This window comes from Dendrobium catenatum, unplaced genomic scaffold (assembly GCF_001605985.2).
Source record: "Dendrobium catenatum unplaced genomic scaffold, ASM160598v2 fragScaff_scaffold_621, whole genome shotgun sequence".
Classification (NCBI taxonomy): Eukaryota; Viridiplantae; Streptophyta; class Magnoliopsida; order Asparagales; family Orchidaceae; genus Dendrobium; species Dendrobium catenatum.
This window is the reverse complement of record NW_021319083.1, coordinates 19,265,889-19,287,789: the sequence shown is the minus strand read 5'-3', so window position 1 is coordinate 19,287,789 and position 21,901 is coordinate 19,265,889. Positions and strand designations below refer to the sequence as shown.

Sequence of the window (21,901 nt, the reverse complement as noted above, 5' to 3'; positions counted from 1 at the left end):
TTAAAATAAAATTTTAGTACAAAAATCTTCCATTTTAAGAAGCAATAAAATTTTTGTATTAAAATTCTATTTTAAGAGCAATAAAAAAACCATCCCAAATGCAGCCTTACTATAAATATATTGCTTTGCATACTTCAAATTTAAGATAAGTCAACCTACCACAAAATCGTTGGGGAGGCCCAATGGTCACCCCATCTGTATTGCCACAAAAAAGATTTTGGAGAAAATTTTCAGAATGTTCAGGCCATGAACTTTAGTCCAAAACTGAAGCAATTTAGCAACAAAATAACATAAATACTTTTACCAGAAGAAACAGTAAACAAACAGATCTCACAAGAAATTAAAATAAAAAATAAAAAACATAAAAAAATCAAATTAAAATATGCTTCATCCTCATCTGGCTCGAACAAGTAATTTCCTTAAAAAAAAGATACTTAATAGGCCAAATTTCAAAATATAGCAGGCCTTCAATATTAGTCTATCAATATATGAATCTGCATCTATAGATTTCTAGCCAGATGAAATAAATAATGTAATGAAACGGAAGTATCTATTGTTTTCCTAATTAGATACTTACTGTGACCTGCAAATCTTCATCTGTTCTGTTTCAACCTCTAATTAGAGCAACAGCCAAACCTCTTTTTAGAAGAATCATCATTTATATCAATTCTCTCACCTTTGCTCGGAATAGCAGAAGCTCCATCTTCGCCGGCTTCGACGGCTCTCCTACTAACAATTCGGTAGATTTGAGTCAAAACCTCAGAAAAGGCATTCTCGACATTGGTGGACTCGAGAGCAGAGGTTTCCATGAAAAACAAGGATTCCCTCTCTGCCAATGCTTTGCCATCATCAGTTGATACAGCGACAAGATGACGAAGGTCGGACTTGTTCCCAACCAGCATAACAACAATGTTTGGATCTGTGTGCTCCCTTAGCTCCCTTAGCCAACGTTCGATATTCTCAAATGTAGCACGACGGGTGACATCGAACACGAGTAATGCACCCACAGCTCCGCGATAATAAGCACTTGTGATGGCACGATACCTGTCAAAAGTTGTGATGATAAAGCGAAGTAATTAGCATGTGGATGCTAGCTATTTTAGTTGATTAAGATAATGAAACTCAGGGTTCGTTTGGGACAACTTTCGTACTGTTTTTTTAAAACGGCTTACAAGTACAAAAAATTCAAATTGAAATTTTTATACTAGAGAGTCGTTTTAAAAAGCAAGAAGAAGGCTGTCCTAAACGAAGCCTCATTGTCGAGATTTTGGAACATCAAATTTATATTTCGGGGCCCAACATTCTCAAAGAACATTAATAAAAATAATTAGCATAGATAAAATCATCACAGCAAGTCGACCATTTCTTATCTATAGGATTGTAAGGGTGAATTGGCCAATGATGCAAATTCAATTTCATTCTTAAAAAAAATGTCAATGGAACATATTGGTATCAGCATAGTACTAAGTTAAGTGTTGCAGAGATGAGCATGCTTAGGTGAAAGAGTGGCTTTACCCTTAGAGATAGGTTACAAAATGAGCATATACATGAAAAGGTTGGAGTAGCTCCAGTGGAAGATAAGATTAGAGAGAGTAGTCTTAGATGGTTTGGTCACAAACGGAGGACTTTCGATGACCCAGTTAGGAAAATATATGTATTAAATTTGACTTAGGTTAAGAAAGGTAAAGATAGACCTAAAAAGACTTGATTAGAAAATATTAGAAATAATCTTTCTTTATTAGATTTAAATGAGAATTTGACTTTTAACAGGACACAATGGCGAAAAAGGATTCATGCAGCCGACCCCACGTAGTGGGACAAAGGCTTGATGATTTTGTTGTTGTTGTTGGACATTGGTATTAGCCTCCTGAAATTGATAAAACCTTTTAAATGATATACATACATCATTATAAATATTAAAGATGTCAAATAACACATGCATTCAATGACCAAATCTACGACAGAGATACCAAAAAATCACTGCAGGTGGGCTAGTGCTTCAGTAAATTCTATGGAAAATTATGTATAATCAAAAGTCAGGATGCGGTTTTCTACTGCAACTAATATGATGCTTGACATGCTTTGATATAGAGAAATTTGATAATTCACAAATTACTAATTATCAATCAAGCTAGCAACTCTCCTTCAATGATAACAAGCAATAGTAATCTTGAAAGATGATAAAATGATCGTAAGAATCCAAAAACTTCAAGAGAAATTTGGAAATAAATAAAATCAATGAGCAAAAGAATTTCTTTATCATTTTCTTTAACAAAATCAAGTGTACTAAAAAATGACAAAGTTAACAAATGGATAAAATTTATGTAAAAGAAAAACATAAGGAATAAAATTACCAAAGTCGCATCGGTACAAGGAGATGATTTCTCCAAAAATCAAACAGTAGTCACACTATATTATGTTCGAAGGAATCACAAATCCAACTTGAACTTATAATATTGAAAAGAAAATAAATTTTATTAAACCCATAAGGTTAGAAGTTGCATGCCTCAATTAATTATAGACTCCTCATAGTTCAGGTTAGCACATATAGTTGGCAAAAGATCAATCTCAATTAAAATTTAGACTAATGATAACTTAATTTAAAAATTCATAATAACAGTCGAATTAGCAATATATTTAAAAAATCCAAAGCAATCCTACATTACAGGTTGTGCACGTCAAGTTACACTTCTATCCCACCGATCACACCAAAGCATGTGAAACAAAAACCACAAAGAATCATGCCTTGGCCATACATGTATAAACCGGATAAAATAATGAAGTAAAATAACACGACTCTCGCTCCCAATAATGTCGTAAAAAAAGCTTGAGAGCCTCATGAATCAAGAGATGTGAATCCTGCTTCCATTTCCATTTTCTTTAAAATAATTCCAAATTTCCTCCAAATAGAAGCCCTATCACTGCATCACTTGTTTTTAATAATAGAACCAAGATAATCAAGCCTATCAGAGCTAAGTATATTTAATAATCCTATATTATTAATTGTTAATTGCTAACTCTATTGCTATCACAACTATATTTCATGTTTAACATCATTGATCTACTTATTAAAACTTTTCAAAATTTTGTATATTTTTCTAGCTTTTGAGCTCCTTCGAGAATAATAAAACCAACCAAGTATGCAAAGAAACTTCAATTAAGATATCTAAACTAAGGATTTGCATGATTAATAACAACAAATATGTTAATAAAAATCCATCACCAAATTCTCTTATTTTTGGAACTCTTTTAATCACCACAACTACTCTTGATATTACTCATTACTATATTATGTATACCGATGATGAGTTCAAAATGCCACAAGATCCGTGAGATAACTTCAAGTAATATCAAATTATATACCATTTGTAACAGCTCAAATTCTTAACAATCGAGATATTATCTGTTTTGGCCTAAGAGCCTCACGGTTTTATCATGTCAGTGTAACTTCACAGGAGGTTAGTCCTCTCAGGATTTTTTCGGGATGAGCATGCTTAACTGCGGAGTTTCCTAATGAAATTCTGGCCATTATACCAAAAAGTGCCTCGATGTTTAAGAGTTTAACTTCTTTTACAAGGGGTTTCACGATACCAATGTTATCAAAAGCATTGGGTGGCATTAAGGAAACATGGCTTGCCTGATACAATAGTGGTAGGCACACTCAGCACTTGCCTACACAATGTGGTGTGTTACTTCCATTATAAACATGTTTCAATTATAGGGAATCAGGGCACCTTGGAGCTTTTTAAGCAACTTTTTTTATGAGATGTGCACTTATGATCTTTTATGTGTGGTTTAAGCAAATTCTTCATGAGATGTATGCCTCATGGTTTTCATTATTTTTAAGCAATTTTGTCATGAGATGCATGCTTCACATATTGTGAGGTGTGCCTAACCTCAAGCAATTTGAGACATGCGCCTCATATTACTAGGGTTAAGATACTTATTTTTTAAAAAAGTTAAAAAATATATATTACTAATTAAAACCCCCCTTTTAGTGCTTCTTTCCCTCACACCTGACTCATGCAAAAATGTGCCCCTCCACTTGTCAATCTCACACAAAACAAGATACTTGATTTTCACGTTGTTTTCAGCTATCTCGTTTCTCGTCGGTGCCAATTATCTCCTTTTTAGCACCGTTATCATGTCCTCCCCACCTCAAAATTAGACGCATCTCCTCTTCCTTCACCGCATCTCTTCTAACTGATAATAATAGTTTTTTTTCTTAACCTTAAAATCTATTATTTGCTTATGCAGAGTTTCTTCTTTTGTGATTATTTGTTTCTTCTTACCTTTTTAAAGGTTTTCTAAAATGATCAGAGGTAATGAGAAAAAAAATAGGATATAAACAAGAACAAATATGGAGGCATTGCGTGCACGTTGATATTGGAGGGAATGACAAGACATATTTCTCTAAAGTGTAACTATTGCAAAAAAAGTTATTAAAGAGGATATTAAAAGAATGAAAGGGCATCTTTCTAGCTCTCACAAGAATGTTGCACCAAGTACCAAGGTGCCTGAGATGGTGAAAAAGGAGATCAGTGCTTATATGAACAAGGTGACAATGTCACATTTAGCACAATGACAGCTTGATAACAAAATAGATGTCAGTTCCTTTATTGGCAGTAACCCTATTGGCAAAACTCTTCATCTTCTTTCCCACAAATGCCATGAAAATGTTCAAGAGAAATACATGGTAAATGTGGAGGATGACAAAGATGACGGCATGAGGGTAGCCCATAAGATGTCTCATGAGAATGCTATAGAGTTGTACAAGTGGGTCTACATGAATATTAAAAGTTTTATTTTTTTAATGAAAATGACAAACCATTTAATGTGGCAACCTCCGCTTCCTAATTTTTCCATAAGTTCCTATGGTTAAGGCTTGAAACCACCATCCATATATTATGAGCTGAGAACTTGGGTATTGGAGTTGAATAAGATTGAAAGAGTCATGAGAAGATTAAGAGAGCCTAGAATCAAACTAGAGTGATGATCATGTCTAATGATTGTTCTGATATTAAAAATAGTGGCTTAATCAATATTTTGATTAATAATCCCTACACGACTGTTTTCTTAATGTCTATTGAAGCATCAGATCAAGTCAAGGATATGGAATATATGTTTGGGCTTCTTGATATAGTCATAGAGTGAATTGGAGAGCAACTTATGGTATAAGTTGTTATAAATAATGCTAGCTCCTATAGGACATAGGAAATAAATTGATGGATAAGAAAAAAAACACCTGCATTGAACTCCTTGTCCAGCACATTGCATATACTTGAATTTAGAGAAATTTGATTACTTGCCTCAACACACTAATGCCTTGAACAAAGCAAAGGATAAAATTCATTTCATCTCCAATCATTCATGAGTTTTGAGTTTTGACTTTAATGAAAAAAATGATAAAAAGAAACTCATACGAATTGTTACAACTAAGATTTAGTACAATCTGTTTGACTCTACAAGGCATGTTGAAAGCAAGGCAACTTTTAGAGACTATATACACTTCTAAACAATAGCATATTAGCGCTTGGCCAAAGAAATCTAAAAGGAAAAAAGTTAAGGAAAATTGTTCTAAATGAAAGATTTTTGTTAAGTGTAGTTATGCAATAACAATAATAAGACTATTGATCCCAGTTTCAAGAATGGTTGACGCAGATAAAAAATCAGCTATGACCTTCACTTATAGTGCAATATATGAGGCTAAGGAGTTCAAAGCCCATAACTTAGGAGGAGATGAGTTTAGTTATAGGGAGATTTGTGACATCATTAATAAGAAGTGGGAGCTTTAGCTCTATCGTCATTTGCATACTGCTGGATATAATCTTAAGCCTTAACTCCAATAATGTTAAGAACAAATTGACAAATCCTGAGATCAAATTTGGTTTATGCTATTATTTGGACAGAGTCATAGCTAACCAAACCAAGAAGATGAATATTAGCATGCAAAATAAACTATTTAGAAATAAGTAAGTATTCCTTGGAATACAACAAGCCAAAGATGCAACCGCAAAACACTCAGGGTAATTTTTTGAATTTATTAATTAAAATAAGGAATGATTCTCCCAATTTTAACAGTGTTTTTTTTTTCAAATTTAATTGAATGGTGGATCCAGTTTCATAATGACACTTTGGAGCAACAACAATTTACTATTAAATTATTGAAACTAACATATTTGACATCTAGATGTGAGAGAAATTGAAAAACATACAATCAAGTACATATCAAAGGGAGAAATCAATTGATTATATCTATCAACATAGTCATAACAATAAACTTATTGTTTACATCATGTATGACAAGAGAATAACGAATAAAATTTTGAAGAAAAATGTATTAAAGGATAATGAAGATCTTTTACTGTGAAATAATGTGCCATCATATAATAAATGGTTTATGAATAATGATAACAAAGTCACACCATCCAATTTACAACAAAAATATGTCAATGTTGATTTATAAAAAGGGAGACAAAAGCAAGACAAATATATCTAACATAAGACAATAAGAAATAAAAGGTATCTATAAAAAATTAAGTACTTAAAAGTATATCCATCAACATAGACATTGTTATAACTATAATTAATATTCTTAATTTCTTATTAATTATTATTAATTAAGAAAGAGGAAGATAATGAGATCGAAGATGAGAAGAAAGATTTGAAAAACATCGACATATTTGAGGATGAAGCAGAGAAAAAAACAATTTATTATAACGATGACTATATGAAGATCCCTTGAGTGATGAGACTGGGGAGGACTTTTGATTTTTCAATCTTAGTGGCTAGTTTCTTCACTTGCTATATTCTTATTTGGATGTAGGAGTATAAAAGTGGAAGAGTGAAACTTATTGTGTTAAACTCACTCTAAATTGTTATGTTATTAGTTCTCTTATATCTTATCATACTTTGAATTTTTTATAACACTTCTACCTTGCGCAATGTGTTACTAGATACTTGGCTTAATTGTTAATTCTTACAATGTTGAATGTTAACTGGTTAATTTCTAATATGTTAATAGATTAAGATGTTAAATGATATTTATTAATTCATATTTTAATGTGTGTACAATACTTCTTACTTTGCAGTATTTGTTGATTATGAGGCTTAAGCCTCACCTTCCGGATGAAAATTACTTTGAGACTCAATTACATAATTTTAAACATTGCAAGAAATAATTTTTAACACCATAAATTGATAATCATCACATCAAGCAAAGTCGAAAATATGATAAAATTGAAATTTTATTGCATTCCAAGTTAAAGTACCCTATGATGCACCGACACTTCTCCTCAAAGAGGCGTGCAGTGTCGACACTTCTCCTCAAAGAGGCGTGAAGTGTCCGACACCGTGTCCGACACGACACTCGTCCGACACGACACTCGTCCGACACTCCTCCGGCACGTGTCGGACACGCCGAAAACGTGTCCGATTAAAAAAATATTAAAAACAAATTGGACACGCGTGTCCGACACGCGTATCTTAAATATTTTATAATTTTTTAAAAATATAATCTCTTATATTTGACGAGATTTAAACTAAATTTCTTATTTCATATCCACAACACCAAATCAACGTCTGCATTTAATATCCATTCATCAAATATTCTCATTTTTATTTCTCTTTGGCAGTGAAGATATTTTCATCTCCTCTCTTTTTGCACAATTACAAATCTTTCTCTTATTGAACCAGAGTTGAAAGTAGTGATATTCAATGATGATGATATTGAAGGCCAAAAACAAACATTTAAAGCTAATCCTAGTAGTTGAAGCTTAAATGCTTGATGTTGTAGTAAGTTATTATTTGCTTATATTTTTATGGTTGTACTAGATATTTTGTACTAAATATTTTATATTATAAGCTAGAGAAGTTATCATGTCATTCATTTATTATTGTTTGACATTTTTAATATGATATTATATTAATATATATACACTATATAAAAAAAATGTATTGCCATGTCCGCGTCGTACCCGTGTCCTATATTTTCAAAAAAAGCCGTGTCCCGTTTCTGTGTCGTGTCGTGTCCGTGTCGCCGTGTCCGTGTCCGTGCATCATAGAAAGAACCTTATCAAAATAGAAATATAAAACAAAATACTCAAAGATAAGCTCAAATAATGAAAACACTTAACTACTTGGTTTGTAGCATGCGGGGAAAGGTAAATCTAATTTATGCCGGTTCATTTTTACCATCATTCCAGCTAAATTCACGAACATTGAATTTGTATTCCACGACCTCTGCTCTTTATATTAAACTCTAAATTCTCAAGATTTAATAATATAAGACTCAAGATCCTACATTAATGCTTCATCTATCGCATTTCCTACAAACGAGCATTAGCATATGTTGTATTGCCCTCACCTTACAGCGTGTGAGGTGAGGGAGTTTAACTCCCATCCTCAAGGGTTTTAAAAAAACTTACTTCTTAGAACTTCTTTCTCTCACTCATACTTTATATCAAAATGCCACCATTAAAATTAACTCATATCCCAATTTGAAGTATTTGGACACGCCTTTTAATCAAGGCTCAAAGTGCAAAGCAATACCAAACTTTTGTTAAGCTTAACTCTCAAGATTTTATATACCAATGTTATTAGCTAACGATAAAGCACATTAAGAGGCAATTTTCAATGAATATGATAAAAACAATAGAATATAAATACACTCAAAATATAAATCACTTTATAGAAATATATAAGTACAAAATGAATTGAAAAAAGCTTACAAGTAACAACTTCAATACCTTTACCAAAAAAATTCTTACAAATTCACAATTCGCACAAATTAAACGTATAATTATCAAACAATCAATGAACTAATAAATATTCAATAACTACGTATATGTAAAAAATTATGCATCAAAAGAGATGAAATCGAGAGACTCGGATACAAAGCTAAGCCAAATTCCTCTTCATATTCCTCACTATATGGTTGTGCCGGCTGCATGTAAGTTGGTATGCTGAAGGCCATATCAAATAAAGAGAGGTCATCAATTCAAATAGAGCCAATATTCTAGCTTTCAAGTCATGATAAATATACGTTTCTTAACTTCAGCTTGTGTTGTTGAACACAATGAAAAACACGCCCTCCCACAAAATTAGGTGAAGCCTAAAACTTTCAAGCATACTTTAAACCAGCACCACAGAACCATTTTATGGTTGAAGCAGTGAGATACTTCCTCTTGGAGATTAAGTAGGGATACAAAATTAGCTGGCTATGCTAAAACAATTTAAATAGAAGATGAGTGACAAACATCCCGTGAATTTTATCAAATAATCATCTACCAAGCAAAAGTTCATCAAATAAAATAGTTCAGAACCGAGTACGCCTAGCACCCAGCTAAGCAAGAGTCGAAATTTAGAAATAGTGATAACTTGGTTTCTCAAATGGGAACAAGCATTATGTGAAAACTTCTTTATATATAAGCTCAACAGGATTTGTTTAAAACACATCAGAGCCTATTGCCAAAGGTATGGAACATCTAGATAGATTGAACACACTCACCATGGCTGCATTGTAGTACGAAATGAGCATCTTAAGATGAATATATTAAAAAACTGAAAATAATAGAATAAATAATAATTAAATTGAGGTAACAAGTGTGTAGCATCTATTAAAGATGAGTTGTCAAACTTTATCCTTAATGTCAAATATAGCAGACCCAAAACCAATTTGATGGCACACTTCTAATGTTTAGACCCACCATAAAAGCTGAAGAGGGGCAAAAATTTGAAAGAAAAAGTCACATGCCAACATTTGTTGTTAGGCACATCCGTTGCTGCCTCTCTCTCTCTCTCTCACACACACACACGCACACACACACACATATCACTATTTGAAGTCGCCACCGTTTCTCTCAATCTCATCACCTATCTTGGCTCTCTTAGTCTCTCATTCCTTCATCTTTAACAGTTTGACTTCAACCTCCATCCCTCTCTCTTGTGCTTGCAAAGTCCTCTCTCCCTCCCCCCTCACTTAACCTCTTATCCCCTTTCATGAGTGCAGCTGCCCATTGATATTAGCCTACAAGATATCCCATGTGGGTTTTGATGTGTTCCACTGCAGCTGCCAAGTGTGTTGTTGTGGCCCTATTGATGATGTTCTATCTCACTGCTAATCGCTACCATCAGGTGATAGCCTGGTATGTTAATTTTGTATGTCTAAATTAAGATATGAATTAGTTGCAGGTTCAGTTGTATGGCATTAATTAGTTTGTGCTAGTTTAATTTTGTATTTGTTTTATTTAGTTTGCTCATTTGTATGGTATTTCCCTATTTCGGTTGGGTTACATCAAGGATCAGCCTTAAGCCCATATCTTTTTGCTTTAGTCATGGATGTTCTCACTAGACATTTGCAAGAGGATGTACCTTGGTGTATGCTTTTTGCTGATAATATTCTCCTTGTTGATAAGACTATAGAGGGAGTTGAAGGTAAACTTGAATTATGGAGGTCAACCTTAGAGTCTAAAGGTTTTCTCTTGAGTAGATCTAAAACGGAATATATGGAGTGTAATTTTAGTAGTAATAGACCTAGTGAGGGGATTGTGACTTTGGGCGATCAAGTCATTAATAAGAATACACGTTTTAAATATCTTGGATCTATTGTTCAGAGTGATGGTGAAATAGATGGGGATATTATCAGCGGAATTCAAGTTGGATGGTTGAAATGGAGGAATGCATTGAGCTTGTTGTGTGATAGAAAAGTACCCCTCAAACTTAAGGGAAAATTCTATAAGATGTTAGTGAGGCCTGCAATGCTTTATGGTGTCGAATGTTGGTCATTAAAAGAGAAGCATAATACTAAGTTAAGTGTGGCAGAGATGAGGATGCTCAGGTGGATGAGTGGTTTTACCCTTAGAGATAGGATACGAAATGAGCATATGCGTGAAAAGGTTGGAGTAGCTCCAGTAGAAGATAAGATTAGAGAGAGTCACCTTAGATGATTTGGTCACATAAAACGGTGGCCTTCCGATGACCCGGTTAGGAGAGTAGAGGTATTAGATTTGACTTATGTTAAGAAAGATAGAGGCAAACCTAAAAAGACTTGGTTGGAAAATATTAGGAATGACCTTTCTTTATGAGATTTAACAAAAATTTGACTTTTTATAGGACACAATGGAGAAAAAGGATTCATGTAGCTGACCCCATGTAGTGGGATAAAGGCTTAATGATGTTGCTCATTTGTATGTTTAAGTTATTAATAATGAACTTGTATTAATTTACAGTTTTAGCTGAGGATTGTGGGTTCCATGCGTGGTGAATCAATGTTCACGATGGTGAAGAGTCAGGTGACATTAATCAGAATGGAAGTACACAATTATGGCAGCATGACACTAAATTGGAGAAATTTTATGACGTGAACTTTCATCTATTAAATGGAATTTTTGCTTAGAGGATCCTATCCAATGGCAAAGGCTCACTTAGTAAAAAATTGTTAGTTATGGATCAGATCTCAAGGAAACAAAAAACTAGTAAATGAAGAGTTGCAGGTGAACAGCAATTTGCCTGAAGAAACACCATTTAGTCAAAGTTAAAACACAAGGTGGTTTGACCAAGTATTTTCCGATTTCAATTTAGTCATGGATGTTCTAACTAGAGATTTGCAAGAGGATGTTCCTTGGTGTATGCTTTTTTATGACGATATTCTTCTTGTTCATAAGACTAAAGAGGGTGTTGAAGGTAAACTTGAATTATGGAGGTCAACCTTAGAGTCTAAAGGTTTTCGTTTGAGTAGATCTAAAACCGACTACATGGAGTGTAATTTTAGTAGTAATAGATCTAGGAGGGGGGGGGGGGTTGTGAATTTGACTGAACAAGTCATTAATAAGAGTACACGCTTTCGATATCTTGGGTCTATTGTTCAAAGTGGTAGTGAAATAGATGGGGATATCATTAGTAGAATTCAAATTAGATGGATAAAGTGGAGGAATGCATCGCGCTTGGTGTGTGATAGAAAAGTAACACTCAAACCCTAAGCTTATCTTGACAATCCCTCAAGGTGTTACTTCAAATGTATTGCAAAGTAGACTTTGCAAAAGAAATGCGGGCGTGATAGATTTATTAAGGAGATAAACTATGAAATACAATAAATTCATTTTATGCCACCAATTTTTCCGCGGACTAAGTACAAAAACTTTACTTTTGAAGGTAAACAATTTATTTAAATTTTAAATCAAGTTCTTGCTAAACCAACCTATGAAACAAAATTGAGCTGGACAAAAGTTGTAAGGTTAACTAAAGAGTCATGATTAAAGAAAATCAATATTCAATCCAAGTATTTAGTTAGCACAACAAAGTAAGATAAGAATCCATTCAACATTTTTCTTCTATTTATCAAAGTAGGTAAGCATTATGGATGACGCATTAAACATAGAAGAAATGGGCCACTAATGAACGCTAATAATGAAAAAAAATCACAATAATGAAGCAGTAATCATCACTCTCTCAAAACAGATAAGCCAACCGAGAGAAAAACATAATCAAGAACAAGATATCTCTCCATTGGCAATCCTATTAAAACTAACTTAACTAAAAGCCCAAATATTTAAGAAAAAATTAAAACACGAAGAAAAAGAATCAAGATCAAAATTACAAGGGTGAAATCCCCACCACCTCTAAAGACGGGTTGTGAACAACCTAATCTTGAGCCAATTCGACCACAACTCAAGCTTAGTTCAAATTCATTTGGTCCAATGTATGTTGGATTCTTTCTTGATCTAGCCAAGCCTGGCTCATTACGTTTGACCAGATTTGGATCCAATCTAATAACACATTTGATTTTCAAATGATTCGAGAAATTCTAGCATAAATTTTTAGTCCAACGCAAGATCATCTCTAACACTATCATATAGTGAACATAGATGCATAGCAGCATGCATTACATATATGAATACACTTGCATTAAGAGAGAGAGAGAGAGAGAGAGAGAGAGAGAGAGAGAGAGAGAGAGAGAGAGATCAGATGTAGAGCTAGAACAACTGGGCCCGGGGACGGCTCAGTTATAAATTCGATTCCAGCGAGGAATGACTCGTTAGTTAGTTGGATCATAAATTTCGATTCAAGCCAACATAAAAAACAAAAAAATAGAAAAATAGATCCGATCTTCTAAATTTTAACATATCTTCTGAAAACGAAACCAGCCTAAAAAATAACCCATGCAAAACTAACACCGGCAACTGAAACGATACAGAGAAAAAGAAAGAAACCTCTCCTGACCGGCGGTGTCCCAAATTTGAGCCTTAATAATCTTGCCGTCGACATTCAAGCTCTTGGTGGCGAACTCCACCCCGATGGTAGACTTCGATTCGAGGTTGAACTCATTTCTCGTGAACCTCGACAGAAGATTCGACTTGCCCACACCGGAATCACCGATCAGCACCAGCTTAAACAAGTAGTCGTAGTCGTCCTCCGCTCGATAACTCGCCATCCTCTCTCCTCCGCCTCTGAGATTTCTCCGAGACCAGAAACCAAAAGCCCTAATGGGAAGGCCGAGAGGAACGAGAAGAGGCGTTCCCTCGGGATTCTATATCTCGCGCGCAGCGCTTCCGTCCCCTTTTTGAATGATTTTTTGTTTTTTAGGCGAGGCTGATATTTTGGTCGGCGTCAGTCAATTCTACCATATATTTAAAGAAGAGAAGAAGAACGGAAAAGGGGTAGTTTACGTTAATAACCTTATTTGAGAATGGCACTTCAAGCCTTAGGAGAGCATTTTAAGTTTTAGCAATGAAAAAATAATAATAATTTTTTTTTGGATTTTCATTTTTATATATAAAATTTGTTGTTTAAATTATATATATTAAAAAAAATTTTAAGATTATATATTTAAAATTAGTTAATTTATGTCTATGCTAAAAAAAATCCTGACTTTGTCTCTTATATGTACTATCAAAATTTGGTTATAATAAATATTAAATTTATTTGTTTTATTTTTGCAACAATGCGAGATAAAAATATGTATTGAATTGAAAATAGTTTTAAGGATTTTAAACTCTATCCTATTTATATTGTGACCTACTTATGATCATTATGCAATAAGTAGTTCAAACTCTAATTATCATAAGATTTATTGACTATTCCAACTATTCAAAAATGAATTAATCATGATAATTTGAGGGGATCCAATAAGTAGTTCTACTTTTTTTTAGTATTATCTCAAAGTTTCTTGTGATATATATGAGGTGGCATCCACTAATTCTAAAAATAAAAGCTTTTCAAGCAAATCTATTCTTATTTCACCAATATGGATAGAAGTTACACTCCTGCATAGCTTAACATATATAGTGAAATAAGACTACAAATTTCTTAATCTTCATAGAAGTTCAAACTCTAGGAATTAAAAAAAAATGTTTTAGGGAAAATGATCATAGAGTTAATTTCCTAATTTTATGACAACCTCAACCTAGCTATTGACCAGTCCCAACTGTTGCATGGAATTCTGATTAAAATTATATTTGTATTTTGAGAACTAGGCTGTGATTGCTAATGGCTCCCAATTCACCTCTATTCAATCTACTGAAATCCTAAAGTTTTCTTCATAATGCAATGCTAAAACTGGGAAAATTATTAGGTTCAGGCACCAGACCTAAAAATAGGTCTAGATATCCAATAAAAATTTGCCACATGAACTGTGCTTTGACTGTGCTCTTTGGCTATGCTTTGACTGCGCTTTGACTGCATTTTGACTGCACTTTGACTGTGCTTTTGAAGCGCTTAACTTAAAATTCTGTGGACATGTGTATATTCCACGTGTCAAATTTTTAGTGGATGTCCGGACATATCTCTACGTCCAATGTCCGGACCTAATAATTTTCCCTAAAACTAACCCAAAGCCTCTAGGCCCTCAATTTCACTTAGGTAGGCCTTCAGTCTCCCCATCAAAACAAGAAGACGAAATATATAGTTGTATCTAAGTATTTGTCATTATCTACAATTCTACACCTAGTTATTTTGAGATCAGATTAACTTCAAGTGTGTCAGTGTCTAAGACCCAAAGGAGTAATAAGAACCATCATTTGAGGCACAGAATGGAGAAAGAAAGAAAGAAAACTAGCTCTCATCTCTCTTTGTTGCCGAAGTTAGGAAATTTAATAATATGTTAAGAGACATCGTTTGAAAGTGTGCTGATAATTATAGACAAAGGAACATGAGAGGAACGATGACTAAGAACTTCAAATGAGACTCATTTCAATGGGAGATTCTTGAAAAAAGATATAAATAGCTAGAGAGTCAATGAGACTCATTTCTTTAACAAGACTTCAATGGGAAATTCTAATAAAACTTTGGAGATCTACTAAATATAGTCACAAAGCTTTGAGAAGAGCCTAAATGACACAAGGAGAATGTTTTTTTTTTCTTTCTTATAATACCTTTACAATCAATTTTATAAAAGCTAATATTTTTTCGGGTAACGGGGAATCTATCAGCTGCAATCTCCGAACGAGTACTTGGCGGCGTGACTAATCCTTGACTAATTTATAAGAGGCACCCACCCAGAAACCTTCTAACCCGTACTTGATTGGACCCACTTAAGAGGCGCTCCCGCTCAAAAATCAAACACGAATTGGAGGTTACTCAACTACCAATCAAGCTGAATAAAGATTGGTATTTTAAAATAATTTTATAATAACTTTTATAAAAAGTTTTGACAGCTGCCCACAAAGAACACTAAGAAGATGACAGATAATATTGCGTGCACGATCCTACTGCCCTTTGGTTCACCAAGTATTTAATATTAGGGATAAAAGCATGTGAGCACAGTTGTCCAATCCATTGGCATTGCCGAACACCTGTCCGAACTATTTAATTCTATATATTTACTTGTAATTATTTATATAAAATGTATTTCAGATATTATTTATCATACTATATTTGAGAGGGTACTATAGAATGAAATTTAATAGGAATTTTTTTGATGTAATTGAACGAAATTTAATAATTGGCAGATCTTTAATAATATATAAATATTTTAAAAATAATAGTTAAATAAAATTATTATTGTAATCTTAAAAATAAAGCAGAAAAAAAAATCCCGAACAAACTCTTAAATCTAATTCGTTCTCCTAACTTCATTCCCAACCTCGCCCAAAACTTCTCCCAACAAGGTCACCTCAACCACCTAAGAAATTATTTGGTGCGGAGTCCGAACGTAGGGCTACGATCCGACTTCTAAACTCCTGAATTCAAAAGCCCATTTCGCATCTTTTGAACTCCAAAATTCAAATTCATGCTAGTCGAGTCGATCGGGCTGACAAGACATAAAGAAAAGATAATATACAAGTGAAAAATTCACATGTCTAGTTTTAATTGGAGTCCGGAAGCAGAGCTACGTCCGGACTCCGCACCAAATAATTTCTCCAGCCACATCAGTGCTCACATCAATGTCTCTTGCCACACCTTCTCATTCCTCTACCAAACATTTGTCCATTATGAGCACCTCTTTCTCTCCCTCCTATCATATGTAGACACCAAGATCAAAGCTCCTCCATACATTCCAGAGAAAGAAAAGATTGTAGCTTTGTGATACACACCTACCTACCTGGGCTTGTCCTCACGCGATAAGAAATTATATAGGAAAGGTAATATAGATGGAAGAGTAAATGCAATGAAGGAAAGAGTCTCTGTGCTTGACTAATAGCCTTTTTATAGGCAAATGCATTAATAGAAATAACCAAAGAAATAATAAGCAGCAACATGCAGTAGCTTCCTCCTATGTATTAGATAACTAATAAGCATGCAAGCTTTGCTACCACTAATATCATAAACTGATGAAGAGGAAAAAACACAAACAAATCAATCAAATACCTTAAGACTCAGACAACTCAACAAATTAAGGCTTCGTTTGAGATGGCTTTCTTATGACTTCTTAAAGCAACTTTTTAGTTAAAAAATTAAAAAGTTTGCACTAAAATGATGTCTTAAGAAGTAATAAGAAAGCCGTCCCAAACGAAACCTAAATTATTCAACAATCCTCCCTTAAACTAATAAACATAACATCAATTAAATTTCAAAAGTGTTCTCCATTAAAATGTGCAAAAACCAAGCAGTTACATAACTTCTGAAGTGTAGGCAACTGCAGAGGTTTGATATAAATGTCAAAAACTTAGGCTTCATTTAGGACAGCTTTCTTATTGCTTTCTAAAACAGCTTTCTAGTACAAATATTAGAAATTCAAGAAATTTTTGTATTGGAAAACTGCTTTAGAAAACTATCCCAAACGAAATCTTAAACGCAAGTTCTATGATAAATAAAATTAACGACTCAACCACGTTCACAAAGAAGTGAAACTTCAATATAGAAAAGTTTTTTTTTGGAAGGCTGATTGCTGAATATTGTTGCAGAAAATTGAAGTAGCATCCTCTTGTTTAAAATGCAACTTTTCAATAATCATCCTTATCCAAATATCATGACAAGCATAAGAAGTTGCAACGGGAAATTCAATCTCAATAGTTGATAAAGTGACAATTGGCAGTTTAATTGAAAACCATGAAATAACACCGAAACCAAGCATAAAAACATACATGAAGTATTCATATGATCGTATAGATCTCTGATTGTGAATAAAATCAAATAAATCCATCAAAATATTGCACCACACTTCAATACTAGGAAAATAATGCATCATTACAGGATAAAACATATCAAATTCAACCATAATGGGCTTAAAAATTTGAAACCTGACATCCTTATCTTCAATATGAATCAAGTCATCCACATATAAGCAAGCAATGAGCATTTTTCCTCCTCTTTTTTTTTTTGTAAAAAGTGTTTGTTCATAAGAATACTTTTGAAGTCATTCCTTCATAAATAAGCTTCTATATGACAATACCAAGCTCATAGAGCTGGCTATAATCTTATTTGCAAATTTCACATAGCCAAGAGATTGATTGATAAACCTGCTTCAAACTAATGGTCTTTTGATATTTTCAAAGTTCTATTTACCGTAAAGCGTTATAAATCAAGTTTATGGAGCTTATTTTAATCCATGTATGGCCAATTTTTTTAATTTATAAACCTTAACCTCATTTCCAAATTCCACATAACAAGGAGATTGATCAACAAATATCTCTTCTTCCAATTCTTCATATAATAATATTGGTTTTATGTCCAACTGAAAAGTAGGAAATGAGTTGTATGCTTCTAACATAATAACCTATCTAACTATTTCATGCATTGCAAAAAGAGCTAAAGCTTCTTTATAATCTAAGCCAAATTCTTGCTTATGGCCTTTTGCTACCAATCATGCTTTGTATTTGTTGACTTCACCCTCAAGTAACATTTTAAAATTTTATCAATCATGGTAATTTTAAGGGTTTTGCCTCCATCAGAAATATATATTTATCAAAGCACAAAGTTCATAATGCACCAGATTTAGTGCATTCTTTGCTCACCATGATTTCCTTTATGGAAATTGTCTTTAGTGTGGTTTTCTTACAACTTATTCTTCATAAACTTGAGAAGGAACTGTAATTTGAGGAAGATCAATCACTATATTATTCTATTGTATTGTCTTCAATCCACCTAAGTTTAGGTATCAAAGTGAAAATACTACAGAAACATGTGTCCTTCAAATTTTGCTGAGAAATCTGAATTAGGAAGATCAATCATTAAATTAATGCTTGCTCTCTTTCTCCTGCTGATCAACAAAAAATTTTACAAGTAAACAATTGAAATTCTTCAATATCATTAGATTATTTTATGGATCAAATAAGAAAATTAAATTCTGGTGCTAGAGATCAAAGGATTTTTCTCAGGAAGGGTCTAATCCTCCATCTTGCTATACCCTTTTCATCTTATTGCTGTTATAAACATCTAATTCACGATCTCCATTGCTCAAGAAAAATAATTTATCAAATTTATAGACAAATACATCAACAAAAAGTAACCATAGAAATACCAGTAAATTATCAAATTATTGGCCATTAATAAATGCAAAACACCATGACACAACACTAACCAACAAGCAACAACTTCCTCTTACTAATTAGTTGATGACCAGCCTCCTCTACTTTCACAATTGACTCGGAAAAACAAACTAACTGAACAAATGCTATAAGATTCAGACATAACAACTTCCCTTGCAGAGATCGACTTGTCTACCATCTCTCTCCTAAGGCCTAAAAGGGAATGAGACAGTCAAGAGACTAACAGAAAGATATGGAAAGCACTTGCTCAGGTTTAATCAAGGATGTTAAGGTTATTTTTAAATGAAATTGTCACTTCAGGAAAGTGCAGCATTCTTTCAACTAAAAAACCAGCATATTTATGCTTATTGAATATTTGTTTTTGGGTAAAAGAACACAATAAAGAAAATCTCTCTTTTGCTACACCAACATCGGGTTAGAGAAAAAAAAACCCAAAACATGAGTGAATCAAACAAATTAAAAGTAATGTAATGTTTGGTTAACTTAAACCGCAAACATAATAGATACCAAGCAAGCCTCTGTCGTTCAAGTAACCAGCTTCTTCGTAGGAATATGTGGATTCCTATACACCCTTTGTAGCATCTAAGCCTTTGGCATGTGAGATTAAGTATTCACTAGCCTGTGATATATGAACTCAGCAGCCAGTGATAAATGAACAAAACATAGGCATTAATGGTAAATACCATCATCCGTTCACTTGCGCTCCACAACTAGCTCATTTGAATACTATGCACACTTGCAAAAATACTCCGATGGTGCCACTGAACTCTAGATTGAGGATCAAAATCCTAGAAGAGTTCAAAAGGGCATGAATTTTCCTGCATACATCAAACTTTTCAGAGTTATATATTTCTCATTATGGGCGACTCAAAAACCTACCAATTCATAGCAGGGAGGCTCTTCTTTTCAGTCATGCAAGCATCAATCAAAATAACAATTTTACCAAAGTGAACATTCTGCGGACATAGAGCAAGACCTTACCAGTTAGTTCTCACTCCTGTTGCTCATGAAGATGAAAATTCAAGTATTATCATGCTTGATATCCATATCTTCATCTACCATATCAATTTCATCAACAATAACATAACTTGACGCTCCATTGGAGGTTGTGAAGTTTGTTGCTTCAGCTCCACCTATCTGACCTTTATGTAGTTTCAGGTATCTGAGAAAAAAGTAACTAATTCATTATAGGAAGATTTGAAGTGAAGTTTTTTTTTTAAAGATTTGAATTGAAGTTAAGACGGCAACATGTTGCAGTTAGGTAATTGAATTAAAATGAGTACTACTCACAACCGCACATAAAAGGAATGCTTTGACATTTCTCATTGCAATGACCTGTTTGAAAATCATGTATAGATTTCCAGACTCTGATGAAACTCCAATGAAAGAATTCTTGGCTATATTATTAGTTTGCCGATGAAAATGCTATGAAAAAAAGTGAAAAACGATGCCTTGTATTGTCAAAATGAGGCTCAAAACGTTGTCAATCTAAAATATTTGGACTCGAAAAATTTGCGCCACGGGCTCTCTGCACGTTCTTTGTTGACAGGGAGAGTTTTAACGGATTTAGGTTCCAGGATAAATTTTCAAAGACAGATTGAGTTTTAGATAAGACAATGCCCAAAGATTTCACCCTCCTTTTGCGAGGAATTTATGATTTGAGTTTAGGTTTCCCATAGGAGCAATCCCCTATGGTTAATTATCCCTCCCAATAACGAAAGGAAACTTTCAATTAAGGATAGTTGTTAAATAGGTCACAATAATTAACTAACATATAATAGCAGCAATTTTAGGGTTTGAATTTTGGAGTTTAAGATTTGAAATTACAATATATATTTAAAGCAGGTGATGGAGGAATGCTGACGAGCCCGAACAAGTTCCCATGATTCTGTCATTCTGAGCTATCATGGTCCCTAGTTTACTTAGTCATAATAGGTAGTCAACCCAACCTGATAGAAGAAACATTGTCGACAACCATAGGTTGCTTCATCCAAAAATATTTTATAGACCTGGGGTGGATGTTTGTCTAAGTCAACATTAGCTAACAGAGAGCTTTATATCTTATAACATGACACCCTACAATTCATTACTCATGGGGCTTTTAACCAATACAGAACATATGAGTTTTGGCCTTGACCATAAAATAATGGTATCATTTTATTGCAAAACCATTTGATCAGAGAGCATGCGTCACGTCCTTGTGGCGATAAATCAACTGAGAATGAATTGTAGAAATACATTCCACAAGACACTCTTTGTGAGTTGAAGTTATTCTTCAATTCATCATGATCGTCAAACCGTTGTGATTCTTGTGAAGTGTGAATTGATTTTAGTTTTAATTTTTTAGTGATTAAATTTTTATTTAGATACTTAGAATTTGATAGTTAGCGGTGGAATCAAAATGTGCAAGAAAAGATAGCAAATAAGAAGATTTGTTATAAAAATTAGTTTAGATGTAAAAATTCTAAAAATTGGGAAAAATATAAAGAGGATAGTAAGGAGTCTAAGAAAACAATCTCCGATGTAAAGATTTTAGCTATTAATAATTTATATAATAGATTAGGTACTAAGGCGAACAAAAGATATATATATATATAAGTTAGCCCAACAAAGAGATAAGAGTAGTACAAATTTAATTAACGTGAATTGTATTAAGGATAAAATTAAAAAAATATTTTTATTAGAAGAGGAAATTCAACAAAGGTGAATGAGATATTTTTATAAACTCTTCAATAAAGATTATAAGAATGTGATTGAATTTAGTGACCTTAGCACTATAAATGAAATTATATTTTTTTTTTTATTTTTATCAGCGTATTAGTAAAATAGAAATTAGAAAGGCTTTAAAGAAAATGAAGTGTGGAAAAGCTGTTGGACCTGATGATATTCCAATAAAGGTGTGGAAATGCTTACGAGACGAAGGAATTTCTTGGCTGACTAAACTTTTTAATATTATTTTGAAGACAAAAAGATGTCAG

General features: G+C 33.3%; 2 protein-coding genes across 2 annotated transcripts in view; both read right to left on the bottom strand.

Annotated features, from left to right (window-relative positions):
• Positions 1-346: 346 nt before the first annotated feature.
• On the bottom strand, positions 347-13,594 carry LOC110115688 (ras-related protein RIC2). The gene is made up of 2 exons (XM_020848996.2): positions 13,209-13,594; positions 347-1,044 (listed from the first exon to the last, which is right to left on the bottom strand). Exons 1-2 carry the CDS (start codon positions 13,427-13,429, stop codon positions 615-617), a joined length of 651 nt encoding a protein of 216 aa, XP_020704655.1. The 5' UTR covers positions 13,430-13,594; the 3' UTR covers positions 347-614.
• Positions 13,595-19,218: 5,624 nt separating this feature from the next.
• Positions 19,219-21,901, bottom strand: part of LOC110115681 (probable sugar phosphate/phosphate translocator At1g06470) — a 30,055-nt gene continuing 27,372 nt past the window's right edge. Inside the window, exons 11-12 of the mRNA XM_020848991.2 lie at positions 19,905-20,085; positions 19,219-19,741 (exon numbers count right to left, since the gene is read on the bottom strand). Of these exons, the coding sequence (XP_020704650.1) occupies positions 19,944-20,085 (142 nt within the window). The 3' untranslated portion in view covers positions 19,219-19,741; positions 19,905-19,943. The remainder of the gene's footprint in view (positions 19,742-19,904; positions 20,086-21,901) is intronic.